This window comes from Semicossyphus pulcher, unplaced genomic scaffold (genome assembly GCF_022749685.1).
Source record: "Semicossyphus pulcher isolate SPU_LCO1_2020_fin unplaced genomic scaffold, fSemPul1.0.p SCAF_10, whole genome shotgun sequence".
In the NCBI taxonomy this organism is placed as follows: domain Eukaryota; kingdom Metazoa; phylum Chordata; class Actinopteri; order Labriformes; family Labridae; genus Semicossyphus; species Semicossyphus pulcher.
The window spans coordinates 29,201,345-29,217,773 of record NW_027211604.1 but is presented as its reverse complement, the minus strand read 5'-3'; the positions used below and the strand labels follow the sequence as shown (position 1 = coordinate 29,217,773).

General features: G+C 40.7%; 1 protein-coding gene across 1 annotated transcript in view; it reads right to left on the bottom strand.

Annotated features, from left to right (window-relative positions):
* The window catches only part of igsf9bb (immunoglobulin superfamily, member 9Bb), a 151,728-nt gene that overhangs the window by 14,164 nt on the left and 121,135 nt on the right, over window positions 1-16,429 (bottom strand). Inside the window, exons 15-18 of the mRNA XM_069675371.1 lie at window positions 13,369-13,453; window positions 7,033-7,197; window positions 5,573-5,618; window positions 1,609-1,695 (exon numbers count right to left, since the gene is read on the bottom strand). Coding sequence (XP_069531472.1) covers window positions 1,609-1,695; window positions 5,573-5,618; window positions 7,033-7,197; window positions 13,369-13,453 — 383 coding nt within the window. The remainder of the gene's footprint in view (window positions 1-1,608; window positions 1,696-5,572; window positions 5,619-7,032; window positions 7,198-13,368; window positions 13,454-16,429) is intronic.

Genomic DNA, 16,429 nt, shown 5'->3' with positions numbered 1-16,429 from the left:
GTTAGACAGAATGATAAAATCAAATTGTTAAGTTGTCTCTAATGATACTAAACATCCCTGTTCCTCTTAAAAATGTGACTACAACCAAAAGAAATATTGGTCAAACAATAAATGTGGGCCGAACTTGTACTCGTGTGCTTAGTGCACACCACTGTAAGACACACTCCCATAGCGACTGTATAATAACAAAAAAGAATCTAAGGCAACGCAGCAATTACTACTACTAAAGGAATTATTCATAATGATCCAGTGATTATTATAGACACTGTTTAAATATCGGTCCTTCAAATCGACTTCATCATTATACTATTAGATGAAATACTACAAAAGGGACAATGTGCCTCTAAACCACACATCCTGAGTTGAAACTAAACCAAACACTGAAATATTCAAGTATGAGCAGAGTGTGATGGACAACGAAGAAAAACAAATATTATTATAACTTCTTTGCTAAATTCATAGAAAAACAAAAACACAGATTCACCATTGTGAAGATGCATAAAGCTAGGCTAGCTGTTCCCCCTGATTCCTAGTGCTATGCTAAAAGCTAAGCTAACCAGCTGCTGGCAGTAGCTTTTAATCCATACAAAAACTGAACAGTTTTAGAAGCGCTGAAATGCTGTGTTCGTTACCTTTAAATAGAGGCAAGCTAGCTGCCCCCCCTCCCCCTATTTTCCAGTGCTACAAAAAGCTAAGCTAACCAGCTGCTGGATGTAGCTTCAATCATGTGAAGAATATTTTCTTTATTCTGGAAACACCATTAGAGTGACAACGTCACAACTCAGAGGCTGACAGAATTAGATTATCCCCTATGTCTGAACAAGCCGGGGGACAGTTAGCTTAGCCCTAAAACTGGAAGCAAGGGGAAACAGCCTGGGTCAATTCATAAGCTTAAAGTTCCTATTTAAATTTACTGATGGTTAAGCCATGTTAAAACTGACACTGTAAAAACAACCATATTTAGTTTTAGTTATAGGTTATCTACCAGCAGCGAGCAAGCTACCCGCATCCCTCAGCTAGCTTCTAGTCAATAAATAAGCTAGGCTAGCTGTTCCTAGCCCTAGCCTAATAATTAGCAAAGTGATTTGAAAGTGGTAAAGAAAGATATTATGCATATTTCTAAAATTCCCTTTAAATAGGTAAGACTGAATGCTGTCAAGATCTTAATGAACTACATTGTGGAGTATTATGAAGACTTAAGGTAGGGTAATGGTGACGTAATTCATGAAACATCAAAAAGTCCAGTAAAGATGAAATGAAAGCAACAATCATATATCAGATTATTGATTCCTGTTGTCCTGAATGGAATAATTGTTAAACTAGGAGAAATAAACAGACTGATTTTGCATTTCTGAGAATCTCGTCCCACATGGATTATTTATTTTTTTAAATTCCCATATATGAGTTCTTCACTTTTTGAACAACTGACAATGAAGATCCTTCATCTTTAGACAACAAAAGACCATGACCAGTATTGTTGTTGCCCTGTAGGGACATTTGGCCTGAAGCATGCAGCCAGGTCAGGACTCTGAGGAGCTGGGGTTGAGCCAAAGTGCAAAGGGGTGTAACAGTGTGCAAGTACAGGGGGACAATGGTTGGCGCACTCACTGAGGACTGGAAGGTTGGGGCGTGTACCTGCTTGCGTCCAGCCCCTCCCAGTAGGGCTCAACGCTGGGAATGAGGCTAAGTGGGCTCCTGTAGAAGTGGGGAGATCAGACAGTAAGAGGTGGGGAGAATATGGACGTAAACAGGAAGCCTGTCAATGAGAGGTATGCTTGAAAAAGCAACAGAAAATGAGAGAAAATCTTTATATTATTATTAAGTGGGTTCAAAAACATTGAAACGAAAAGAGCATTAGTAAGTCGCAGATACAATCTGAAATAGAAAAAAGGCCAGGAAAGAGTTTAAGGGCTAACGAGGGGGAGAGAAAGAAAGAGAGGAAAAGAAAGGAAAGATTTGACCCCTGGACTTTGAGACAGTTCTCATTCACATTCTCAAACCCAGAGTCAACTGATCAGGTGCATCTCAGTGGTCTTTTGTTTTTCTCCTCATATCTTTGTCCTCACCTTTGAGACACAAGACGGTAGAAGGAGCTTTCTAGCAAACACACATTTTGTGAAATGAGAATCATTGCCACTCATGTGTCACCTGAGGGGTCTTCACTTGCTGGGCTGAGCAGCTCTATAACATCTTGTTGCCTTTATTGATTTTTTATCCTGTACATGTTGTGACACAATCAATACTTTAGCGAACAATCCACTAAGAAAACTTCATGTGGACTGCAGAGATCAGTCAAAGTGATTTTTACATGATTACAAGATCTATGGAGTCAAATAAAGGTCAAAAAGATTTTGAGCTTGTAAAATAATGTCCTCAAATAATTTCACAGCCTGCAGTTGTATGTCACGTTTTGTGTGTATGTGAAAAAATAACCAAACACTCCGCTCCAGTGGCTGTTTTGGTGATTTTGGTGCAGAACAATTAACACAGAACTAGAATAAAAATAAGCAAATATACTTAAATAGAATAAGATAAGAAATAGGCAATAACAATATATAAAACAATACGTAGAATACAAAATATGTACAACAGGTGTAATTAAATTAAAAAATATATTATATTAAATTATAAAAATAAAAATATAAAAATGTTATCTAAGTCTGACAAATAATAGTTTCACTGTCTCGTCTTCCTTCTTTCTTCTGTCAGTCATAAACCTTTTGTCGGCCATGGAGTACTCGCATGCTAGAATCGGTGGTGCCCAATTGGACAGTTTAAATGGTAAATGGACTGTACTTATATAGCGCTTTTCTAGTCTTTGTGACCACACAAAGCTGGCTATGCCACCGGGCATATTGGGGTTCAGCATCTTGCCCAAGGTCACTTCAACATGTAGACTGAAGGAGCTGGGGATCGAACCTCCCACCTTCCGGTTGAAAGACGACCAACTCTACCACTGAGCCACAGCTGCCCAGTTTAGCTTCCTCTGATTGGATAGTCAGTGAAACTTGTTGGTCTGTAACTCAGACTTTGAGAAATCTCACAGTTGAAAATATTGTGGCACATATGCTACAAAAACAAACTCTTTACACATTTGCAAATCTTTTCTGTAAGCACAAAATATTTCTACACCTGCAAAACTTATTTACAAATTCACAAATTTAAATGTGTGAGCACACATTTGTTTTTACACATTCGCAAATTTAGATTGTTCTTACATGCAAAACAATAAATACAACTGCAGGCTGTGAAATTGTCATGGACATTATTTTTCCGAGCTCAAAATCTTTTTGACTTTTATTTAACTCCATAAAGATCTTATATTCTGATCTTTGATAAATTAGACAATTTAGATGAAAACTGATGCTCATCATGCTTCTTTCAGCCCACAGATCAGTGTTTACAACATGTTCTCACTCCCACTCATCAAATACAGCAGCTTGGTCAGAGGCTTGTAAAGTGTCCTGAGATAACCTGTCATGAAGCAGGCGGCTCGTTATCAAGAGAGGAAATGTTTACTTGTCTGTGAGTCAGATCTGAATCCAGTCTCTAGATAACTGGGTCCTTCTATCTAGGATGGAATGTAATGTTGTTAGTTCCACCTGTGCTCTTCCTGCAGTTGAAATGTCTGCTGTGAAAAAAATAATAATTATAATGGTGGAATGGATTGATTTCAGGGTCACACAAGGACAGAGGAATGACATGAACACATGGGATGGAAGTTTTGTCATGTGCAGTCTTCCTGTCATTAAACACACAGCATTGTCCAGTTGTGACACATAAATATACTCTATGACTGGAGTCCTCTGTTAGACAAAGTTGTCTATCTTGTAATCTTAAATGAGAGCAATTTCCTCAATATTTAAATACATTGACTATTTCCAAGCAGAAGAAACATAAACAAACAAGGAACATAGTCAAGCGCTTGTCCAAGCTGCTCAGCTCTGTTCACACATGCACAAAGGTTTACACGTTCTGAAGGCGTTGCACATTAAAGGGTTGCCTACTAGCTACATTCAGATGTTAGCAAAGCAATCATATATAATATATATTCATTTGAATTTGCCAAATTTTCAACAGGAGCTGTTTATTGTCCTGTAAGAAGATGTTATATATATATATATATACAGTATATTTATATATATTTCGTAAAACAACAAACACAAGGCTAATTCATGGACTTTATTGCTTTTAGCCATAAAGATTTATTATGAAGGAAACCCTGAAGTAATTCAAGTTGTGGTGTTTTTGTAGCAAGAAGTGAGCGACCTGTTATAATAACAAAACCCATACAGAAGAGAAACAGACACCACGGCCCCACTCACACAACTCTGGTACACAGGTCAGCTGTCTTAAATGCTAAACAGCTGCTAACAATCAGTTTGGAGTGAGCATTTTTATACATATCATACACAACATAAGATAAGGCATAAGACATAACATAAGGCACATTCAGGTTTACATCATATCCCGGGGAAAGGATGTAAAGTTAATTTTACATATCAACAGGATAAATGAATCTCTCGTTGGCCCTTAAAACATTTACAGTTTTGTACATGTCATATGCTGCATATTTTTAAGGGCTGTGTCTGACTCAAAGTTTGTCAGACAAACGCTTTTAGCTGTTTAATAACATTTGACTGTTCGTCAGAGTTTTCTGTAAGTGCCAGCTGTTGGCTGGACATAAAATAATTACTGTATTACTGACAACTTTCTAAGTGTTTCGAGTCACATCACCGTTGTTTTAAACTGTATATTCACTGACTAAGAGGCATGGAAATGATTAATTAAGTGTTTCTTAGGTCTCGCTCTCTCTCTCTTGCTCTCTCTCTTTTTTTTTCGACAGATGATTCAAGCAGTCGACTTTTAGGGGGCAGACATATACAAATGCTCTGTATTTTAATTATAAAGTTTGCTATATATGTGAAACTAAATGTACGAAAAGCAATAATGTTGCAGAATAATATGAACAATTACACTGTTGTGATTCTGCAGTTTTACTTAAAGCTCCTGTGAGGAACTTTTGGTTTGTGTTGATTTTGGCGCCCCTTGTGGACAAAGCCGTACCTCTTATCTCTTTGCTGATTTTGTCCTGTACATGCTTAAGTGGTGGTTTTTAAGAAAAATGTTATCCTGCTCCTTAACAGTCATATTTAACAGTCACTTTAATTTTTTTGACAGAGGCAGTGTGCAGTTAATCACTTCGTCTGACACCTACCCCCGCCAGCAGTTTATTAAAAATAACTATATACAAATAATCAATCTTGTCGCTGATGGTCTGGTTTGCTTTTGTAGGTCATATAGAGTCATCAGAAATAATTTCAGTCTGTTTCATAACCAGAGAAAAACTCCTCACAGGAGCTTTAAATGGTTGCAAATGTGTTGCATGAATCTCATTTTGCAGAAATAAAGTAAATTATTTGCTTTTTAGATGAAGTAAAAACGACATCAATTTTTGATGGCCAGTGAGCAACAGAAAAACTGGCTAGTGTGCTGCTTGATAACCTGTTTGTTGTCGAGTACAGATCACTTTAGCAGCAAAACTGTTGTGTGTCTTGTCGGGGTAACTTACGGAGTTTCCATGCTTTTTCTGCAGTGGGTTATGGAGAGGGGAGGATCTAGAAGATGGAAGGAAGAGAGAAAAGATGATCACAAAGTCAGCACATACTGTGGGAAATGTTATCTTTGTATTGATGATAAACAACACAGATCCAACACATTTACATAGCAGGTTTATAAAAGCCAAAAGATATTATAACACAATATTAAATAAATAAAATAAGAATAAAATAACTAAAGTCATGTCTGCTTTCTAAAGTGTGATTCAGCAAGCGTTAACCTACATTAAAGTCAGGTTATGGAATTGATGCTTCCTGTTTGAAAATGCAATTAAAGTCAGAGGATGTGAGTCAGGCAAATCAACATGCAGTTAAGTACAATGTCAGGAGCGTGGGGTAAATGCGTCATAGTTACATTGTTTTTACTGATTTTGCCTTCCAAGTGACTTATAGATAAAAAGTCTTGAAACTGCTTCAGTAGATTGTTAGAGCTGCAAAAAAGGGGCCTGACAATATTACAGAAATGACAGAGATGACGTTTAGAGAAGTATCCTTTATTTTAAAGGGCAGAAAAGAACTCTTACTGTTTTTGTCAATGGAGTCTGGTTGCTTTGAAGAGAGCGATGTCTAATGGCTGTTTCTGGTTAAAAAAAGACCTGTCTTTAACAAAAAGGTCTATCTTTATAGTGATACTCTCTGTAATGTTGTACTTTAAATACTTTCAGTCACTTAGACCCAATAATATTAAAGACAGGGCCCAGGTATAATAAAAGATGTATTTAAAGACCCCCTCCAGTGAAAATCCAGTGTTTAACATTGTAAACATCTCCATGTGGTGTTTTCATCAGGGACAACATCAGCATCATCTCCATGGCTGGGCCTGTCTGCTTTCAAACTGCAGTGTACCAAGGACAGGCTGAACAACACGTTTTCAGATTGGCAGGTTTGAGACGTCACAAACCTAAGGAGCCAATCCTGTTAATGGACGAGGTGACGCTATGCATATCATTATGTGTAACCTATGGCAACCACTTCAGCGATCATTTTTGCAAACTCACTACTGACTACTAACGTTAACGTTATTACTGCTAATTACTACATTTCAAGCTAGCTAAGTTTCAACAAGTCGCCACTAAACGATGGCAGAGACGTGTTTTGTTGGCGGTTGGACATTTGCATAGTGGGCGGGGCCTATGCAGATTAAGGAATTTTAAATGAGGCAGAAGTAGGAGATGCCTTGAGAGGATTTTTACAAGATAATTGAATATATTTTACAGAAAAACATAGAAACAATTTATTATTTCAAGCAGAGCATTTAATATGTCTTAAAACATGACTGGAGCTGGTCTTTAAGAGTCGACAGCATTGTATAACTGTACAACATAAAGAAGATGTATTCTCCTTATTCATTATCATAGTAGCGTTAACTTAGCGCTTATGAGGTAACTGTGAATGACCAGGACTTTCCTCTCACCTCTTTTCCTCTTCAGCTTCCGCCTGCGCTGCTTGTTGACGAAGCAGGCAGCCATCGTACTGAACAGGACGGCTGCTGCCAGGAAACAGATGGTGGCCACAATGCCGGCCACCACAGGTCGAGCCAGTCCACGTTCCTCCACCAACTCTGGAGGAGGGAAGAAGTCTGTGAGATGATGAGGGAGGAGGGGTGAAGTAACAGTGTGAGATGGAGGGGACAGACGGGAGAGGAAAGGTGGAGGAAATGACAGATTACAGTTAAATATAGCAAACAGAGCAGAGAAACGAGTGTTAAACTTTACTTTGCTTACTAGATTTCTGCCACAGGATTAATGCTCATGTCATGATATTCACAATGAGAGGTGAAAGTCTGCCCCTGCAGGAACGCACAGTGCTCTTAGGGCTGGCTCAGGCTTGGACTAGCCCATAGTTATGCTGCTATAGGTTTAGACTGCCGGGGGGATCTGACACACCAAGCTTCTCTCTCTCTCTCTCTCTCTCTTCCTCTCTCTCTGACTCTCTCTCTCTCTCTGTCATATTAATGCAGCTCATTAACTCTGTATCTTCTGGTCCCATTAACATTGCTAACCACATATCTTCCCGGGAGTTCTCGTGCTCCCTTGTCTTGAAGGTTCCTGAGGATCGTTGCTGCAGACCACCTGCTGCTGTGGACCTGCTCGACTGCAACAACTACTAACATCAGCCTTCCCCATAGTATCATTATTGTTGCTGCTAATGCTAATAGTAGACCTGTTGACTTCAACTGTTACAATTACGATTACCTCAGCCTTTATCATTACTCTGCTTCTCTCGCTAATTAATTAATTAATTAATTTATTTAGCCAATCTTCACCCTAGTCTACCACTATTATTGGCATTGTAACCATAAGTATGTGTCTGTTGTTGTTCATGTAACAAGGACATATGTTGTTGTGGTAACAAGAACATATGTTGTTGTTGCTCTCTTTGCCTGTCTCTATCCTGCATCTCCTTCTATCCCATTTTCGGCCCATCCAGTCGAGGCAGATGGCTGTTCAACATGAGTCTGGTTCTGCTCGAGGTTTCTGCCTGTTAAAAGGAAGTTTTTCCTTGCCAATGTGCCGAATTGCTAAGTGCTACTCATGGTGGATTGATGTTGGGCCTCTCTTTAAATAACTTAACAAAGAGTCGGTCTAGACCTGCTCTTTCTGTAAAGTGTCTCGAGATAACCCTGGTTATGATTTGGCGCTATACAAATAAAATTTGATTGATTTGATTGATTGCTCTGATGAGGGATGTAAGGATATGAGAAACTGGACCAGGATTTTTGCCAACCTCTCTACAAATAATGAGAAGCCTCGTCCAATAATTTAACAGCTCCTGCAGAGGAACTTTGAAGGGCCAATTCATGGGAGATTTCCTTCAATGTCCAATCAGATTCAATTATGTTGTCGCTGACCTTTACTACTGCGTGTTGGGTATTTCTGCAGGGTGTTTGTCATGATGACTGTGCAGGAGCTGCTTGTCTACCTCTGCCTCAACCAGATAGTTTGATAAAGGGCTAGCTTGGACTCAAAGGAGGAACACAAACTAACTGGTCGGGGCTGAGTATACCTTTACAAAGAGGTCTGTTTCTATAGTCATCCTCTGTGTGACTTAAATATTGGGCCACTATTGGCTGCAAACTAGTTCTGGTATCAGAAAAACTCTGACTAAAATTCTAGGTGAGCTCAGAGATACTTTCCTCCTTCAGCAGATAAATGTGAGAGCTGTCTTCTCCTGTCAAACTCCGCACACATCAGTCTGCACGGTGAAGCTCGAACGTCGCAGTGAAATAACACAGAAAAACACGTTTCTGACAGGAAGGGGCTTTAAGGGAACACAGTTTGATAAAGAGGAAAACCAGCCGTAACCCCGACCCATCCCTCCTGCATCACACAGAGCACACTTAAAGGTGCTTGGTCTCTGACAGCGACTCATGAATATCCTCTATCTTAATGATCGAGCTGGAGCAAAGAGCGCTTCAGACAGGAGCGTAAACAGGATGTTCTCTCGTATCAGGCAGATCTGGAGATACTATAACATGGTCATACATAAAAATCTGTTTCACTTTATTACTTTTATTAATAGAATTGTGCTTCTATTAATGGTTTCTTGAGTGTATTACCTCCATGGAGTCAAGGAGGGTTATGATCAATAAGGGGATCTGATGCATAGTTTGTGAACAAGTATTACCCACAGGTCACAGCCCTCCTGAAGGAGACAGATTACTGTCTGTGACATGCAGGGATGGGACTTGCAAATACCCTTTTCTCTTACACTGTCACTTTACACTGTGACTTTTAACTCCAATTTAAACTCATAATATTGCCATTAAGTTGAATATTCATGATGTTAACCATCGCTGTATGTAGAAGAACTACTTTTACATTGTATGTAGATTCAAGTGTTTGAAAGCAGGTGCGGACATAGGTGAGGACAGCGGACGAGCAGCAGAGGAGCAGCCCCGCCTACTCCCCAAACAAAGTATCCAGAGCCGTATAGACAGAGAGTCGCGTCAGTGTGATGTCGCAACTCTCTCTCTCTATGGCTCTGAAAGTACCGTCGCTCACTCGCTCACTCAGTCAGTTACTCAGTTAATGTGCACTCAGTCAGTCACATACAGACCCATGTGTAGGGTTGACTCTGGCGGGCAGCGAAATAATCAAAACAACTATATACATTCAACGATCAAATGTGTACTGCACAAGAAGTTGGATTGCACACAGCCCTTCTTCCCTTTCTGCTCCAGCAGTAAGAGCCATTGACTGTATATAAAGATGGACGACATGACAGCTCACATGTCCTTCTTCCTGTTGATACACACATACTCATGACGTGATTGCACTGCAGATGTGGCCGCGAAAAGTGAACACTCTGGGGCACGTCCACTCCATAAACTGTCCATTTATATGGCCACAGCGTTAACCAGCACCGGGGCGAGGTGTGGCTGAGAAAAGGAATGGTCTCACCTCGCGTAACGTATCGATCATCTGGCCGACATGATCTGTGACAGCAGCAGCGTCGCGTGCTTGTTTACAGTTTACAGGCAGGTGACACACAGACTCTGCAGCTCAGCGGTCAGTTCTCTGTGTGCTGTGTGCTCTGGTGAAGGGCAGCACTAATGTGATAACAGATGGACTTTTACTGTACATTGGTGGTGGAAAATGAGAAACTGGCGAGTTATTATTTTGCACCGAGCAACAATAAAGTAGCAGCTTGACATGTTTCACTTAATTTGCTTCACTATCACACAACCTGCGATGTGAATGTTGCACATGCGCACATCGAAATTGCGATGTTTAAACGATATACTCTGCAGCCCTAATTATTGTTATAATAATAATTATTATTATTGTTATAATTTAGCTACACTGCAGTTCAGAGTGCCAGGACAAATCCAGCATGCTACCATCCTTTAGTGCTGCATATCCTGATGCTCTGTTCATCATGTCTGTCTGCACTCTTCAGCTTGTTGCACTCAGAGATGCATTAAAGACAGAATCTATGCATCAAACATGAATGTGCATCAATGATAATAAAAACTCAGCCAGTGTTCTACAGTGGACAGTGTGCTGTGCAGCTCCTTCAACGTATGCTTTACAGCTTTCATCTTTTAGAGCCGTCCTCAGTTAGTAATGCTGCAGGTTTTTTTACTGACCCACATGCTAATGAATCGCTCAGTGTGGGACCAGTGGGGAATCCATGTCAATGTTTGTTCAGGACTAGTTGAAGTGGTTTATGTGCTGCAGTGAAGCATGACACAGCAAAATGCAAAGCATTGTACATCCAGCAATACAGGTACTGAAATGTTCTGATCAGCTAAAGACAGCCGTTGTACTCTTCATAAGGTCTATTTTAATCATACTTATATCTTTACATTTCAGCAGAGAAAGCAGTGAAAATCTTGTCACATCAACCTAGAGATGAGCAGCAGCCTTTGATCACCTCATTGCATACATCTCCAGCTCTACCAGAAGGGGGCAGCAGAGCACTGCCAGAGATCAGAGGCTTCCACACAGCAAATCTCTCTAAACGCTACCAACAGCTGCTCAAACCAAATGATGTGTACTCAGTGACCTCTGCGGGGGAGTGACATCACATTTTCAGGGGTTTAATTTAGATGCAAAACAGATTTTCAGCGAGGTGACCAAAAATAGAACCACCTTTAATGAATCCTTCTTTTTTTAGCACAGAGCAGCCCAACACAACCGGTGGGAGACGGGCAGAGCGATGATGTCATAATTTTCAGGACGGTACAAAGGAGTGTGTGCATGTGAAAGAAGCTTAAATATAAAAGTGCTGAGTGGACGAGATGTAAAGTTGGAGTTGCTGCGTGTGCAATACATCTGCACCCCCCCCCTTCCTCTGCTCAGAAACGTTCAGATCGCCTGAGGTTAGAGATGCAGGTTGCTGCCAGAAGTTGTCGGGTTGAATCCCTGCATTGACAAACTAGAATTACAACCTCAAGGTGGTGAGCCTCCGCCAGCAAGCCAAGTCATCAGTGTTTCCCGCAGAATGAGAGGAACCGTGGCTGGGACGAGGGATACATCTGTATATTTCAATCCTCTCTCTCCCTCTGTTTCTCTGCAGATAATGTGATTGTCAGTAGACCCTTCTCACGACAGCAGAGCAAACAGGTGTGAGAGGGGTCAGGCGACGGCAGATTGGTCAATAATCGATCACAAATGGCCTCAAGTTCTGCCAGTTAACAAAATAAACCAGTTGTCATACAAAAAATTCCCTCCCCCAGAAGTATCATGTTCATGAAAATGGGATGGATGTTAAGGTCACACTGACCTTGACTTTTGACCTCCAAGTTCTAATAAGTTCATCACAGAGTCTTAGTGGACATTTGTGCCAAATTAGAGGATATTCCCTCCAGGCCTCTCTGAGTTATCAGACTCACAAGAATGGGACAGACCGGCGCACGGACAAATAATGGCAAAATGAACCTAGACGACCGGCCCTTTCTTCTCTCAGCCTCTGGCCTCTTTCACACAGCCTGTTGAAGGCAGGAATGTTGCACCTTATTTAATGTTCTGTATAAAAGGTGCAGATGCAGAATGGGGGGATGAAGTCGAGATGTACGTCTGTATGTATGGGGGAGTACATTGCGAGTGCGTATATTGCGAGTTTTGTACTTTCATATTCAGATTTTGTTCATGATGACTACAGGTAAAATTATAATGAATTAACTCAGTGATTCCCAAACTGGGGGGTGGGGGGGTGGGCATGGAATAACGACGAGGGGGTGCAGCAAGGCTCAATAAAAACAATGCTCGCAGTCCTGCACTGTTAGCAAAGCATGACCGATTTTGTGAAAGGACTGCGAGGTAAACGTAAGGCTGACGGTGATTCTATACATCAAAACTACTAGATCTCTCCGGCTTCACCTGAACAGCTGAGTAATCACGAGACCAAAGTCATGTGTGCCTCAAAGTAGCTTTTTATAGCCCCCCCATTACACGGTGTGTGCTAAAAGTAAACACTCCGCTCCGTGAACAGTCCGTTTATGTGGCCACAGCGTTCACGAGCACCGCAGTGAGGTGCCACTGATAACGGGAATACACTACGCAACCTCGCATAACTGAAAGCCTCAATCATCCAGCTGACATCACGTGTGACAGTAGCAGCAGCAGCCGCTTGTTTACAGTTTACAGGCAGGGGACACACAGACTGCTGCACAGTGGTCAGGTCTCTGTGTGCTCTGCTGAAGAGCTGTACTAACATGATATCAGACTTTGTCTGTAGATAAGTCGTGAACAACCAGAAAAGGGCGAGTTTTCCTTTTGCACCAAGCAGCAATAAAGTAGCAGCTTTACATGTTTCAATTTGTCTTACTATCGCACGACCTGCGATGTGACTGTTGCACATGCGCACATCACTACTGCGATTGTTAAACACTTCATGGTTCAGCCTTATTCTCAACTGTCATACCAAACAAAGTGGCTTAATAAAGCTGCATCTGTGCCATCAAATGCTCAGCTCACCTCTTATAAAGCAGCTCACAGAGCTGCTTCATGTAAAAAGCTGCACACTACAGCTGAGGAATTAATACAACCCTATGCTACTGTGGTTTCACCTATGACTGATGAAGCAACAGCCAGCAAACTTAAGGCTATACCTCTGTCAACAATACCATTGCGAGGTGCATTTATGACATGTCAAAAGATATGGAGGAGCACCATGTGTCTGATAGCGTGTGTTAGTGTATATGGATGTATGTTTATGTGTTGATGGGCATGGTCATCCACCAAAGGGGGGCTCTGCAGAAAAAAGTTTGGGAACCACTGAATTAAGTAATATAATGACTCACCTGTGCTCGACACTCCTACTATGTTACTGGGCTCGCTGATGATGTCATCCATGATGGCCATGACACGAAACTCGTACCACGCCTCCTAGAAGCAGGAGAACAGAAAGGTCAGCATTCAAGAGGCTGTGCAGCTCAGTTACACAGTTAACATCAAAATATAAGAGATGGTTAAGTCTTACTGTGACTGAAGATAAAAAAGAAAACATTAACCTCACAGTAAAAATGCATCATTCCTACATGGGTTGCACAACGGGAGCTAGAAGTCATGTAGTGCAAACTGAATTTGGAGTTATTCTAATGCTTTTAAATAAAAGGTGCTTAGTCAGAGCTGTTTACTTTACACCTACCAGTTAGCCAAAAGTAAACTGTTTAACAACTTCTGTGCCAAAAAAAGCTTTCTAAAATCAAAACAAAATGACATCTTTGTGTCATCACGAAAATGATTAAAATGTAGCTTTTCAAAATGCTTAAAAATCAATATCCCATAATCATGTCATGAGTCAGTGTGGTTATAAGAAACATATGTCTGAGGAGAAAAAATATGTAAAAAAGCATGGCAATAATCTCTTGAGATGTGGACTTGAAACTTGTTGACTTGGACTCGAGTCTTACTGTTTGGATGACTTGCGACTTGACTTGACAAAAAATAAATGACTTGAGACTCGATTTGGACTTGTAAGTTAATGACTTGACTTGAGGCATGATGACTCGGATGACTTGCGTGTTCATAAGTTTGAATGTTAGCTGTTCAATATAAAATGATAAAATTCAATGTTGTCAAGTTTCTGTCTAACTATCAAGTATGTATGCAGTGCAAACTGGGAATCATGATTGGACGATCAAAAAGCTCCCCCGTATGTGATTGTCATGATTGGATGACTGCCATTGTCAGTCAAACTCCTCGCTATGGCAACACGCAACATCAAAGACCCCAAAGAGAAGCCTCATCAGTCGTACTCGTTACTACTCACTAGGGTCTCAGAGCAGACCATCATCATGGCTGCGTCTGTGCCAAGATAATATAGATACAATTCATTGTCATACTTTTTGAACAGGTTATATAAATTGGCCAATAATATCATTATTAGACGGGCTGCTAACACCTTGTCTTTTCTCTTTATAAAGACCGGATACTACAGGTAAGAGTGCTGGATCTTATGTGGAAAAAAAGTGACTTGACTTGCCCAAGAAAAAATGACATGAGACTTGTTTGAGACTTGCAAAGATGACTTGGTCACAACACTGATAATGTCTTTTTAGAAACTAACTGAGAGGTCATAAACTTATTATCTGAATATCTTTTTTGAAATCTTTTTTCTTTATTTAGAGAGAGGAAAGTGGATATTGTGGGAAACGGGAGAGCGGGGAGAGCGGGGAGAGCACAGGCCGAGGGTCAGTGTCGAACCCGGGGTCGCTGCATCGAGGACTGTAGCCTCTGTGCATAGGACGTGAGATTTAAGTCAAGTCAAGTATATTTATAAGGCACATTTAAAAACAACTGATGTTGACCCAAGTACTGTACAGCCAAGAGCATCCACATACACAATATTACACAAATACTCAAATAAATAAAATAGAAGAGAAACAGATAAGAGCAGAGATAAAACCGCAAAACAGAATAAATATGAAGAACTGCTGGACGGTATTTGATAAAATAGGAAGAGTCCAACTTTTGAATTGAGCCATAAAGAAGAGATGGATGAGCTATGCCGGCGCACCTTTATGTACTTTATGACTCGTGGATTAAAGGGTAGTTTGGATGCTTTTAAACGTGGGCCCTGTTTTCACATGTATGGATTCTATTAAAATCCAAACATCCAAAAACGTTTTGGAATTGCTTCAGTAGATTGCTTCAACCTGCAGCTGTGAAACAGGCTGCAATGTGAACTTCAGTAACACAAACAGGTGAGGTACAAGTCCTGTTTCCTGTTAGCTTTGAGGAGAGAAAAATAAGGTCAGTTTTTTTTTTTTTTTTAAAGCATCTTACTCTTACATAAAGGTCAATCTCTCCAGGGATAATGCACACATGTTAGCATGTTTAGTGGACATACTTTAATCAGGTGCATTTGTCTGCAGGGATAATATTGCAGCCATTACAGCCTGTCTCAGGCTGAACATATGTTATAAACAGACCCCAGAACTTAAAACACTGGAATTACCCTTTAAGATGGATAAATCTCAGATGACTACATCATGATGAAAGGACATATTGAGCCTTTTAGAACCCGTTCATCATTTGACTGGTGCTGACTGTGCTCTCCACAGTGTAGGGTCAGCTGAAAAGCAGCAGCTGTAGAGCCAGTGTTTGCTCAAGGACGCTTCAGAAGGGGGAATTACATACTTTACTGTACTGTTGGCGTCATAAAACCTTTTGATAAATAAGCTTTGACTCAGTCAGAAAAGAGCGAGGATCAAAGCTGGAGAGGGGTTTCAGACAGAACTTCACACCATCACTTTCACACAAACAGAATGCAGACGACCAAACAAGCATCCCTCTGATCAAATAACCTCCGTGGATGCAGAGAGACATCTGCAGAGAAAAAGTTACACAAGCTAGGTGCATGGTATGTGTGGTGAGAGGCTGGAGAGATGTGTGTGGGTGTTTGCTGTGCCATGAAAGGAGAGATAAAAGCATCTGCATGGAGCTGAAAGTGGTAGTTAGATTAAAGAAGGAAGCTCAAACGTGTCATGGCGAGAGAATTACCCCACACGAGCAAGACGTGAAAGGCTGAAAGAGAAGATTTGTGTCAGAGCTCATGAATCAGTAAAGATGCGTCGCTGTCCTTTGTTGGAGAGACAATTACTCGAGGAAATTCACTGTGCCGATTGTATCTTGTGTCAGTATGTTTCTGTTGCTCCTCTCTCTGTTTGGGTGCTCTGCTACTTTCAAGTTTGTGTCCTTAATGTTAGAGACAACATAAAAGACAAGGTAAAAGCAAAGATTGGCACGCACTTAATCACTCAAAGGCTTTGTTCGTAAACAGGTACATTTGTTTCATCATATGCAATCTCTGAACACATCAGCTATCATGTGACGATGATATAGCTGTGAATTTTGCAG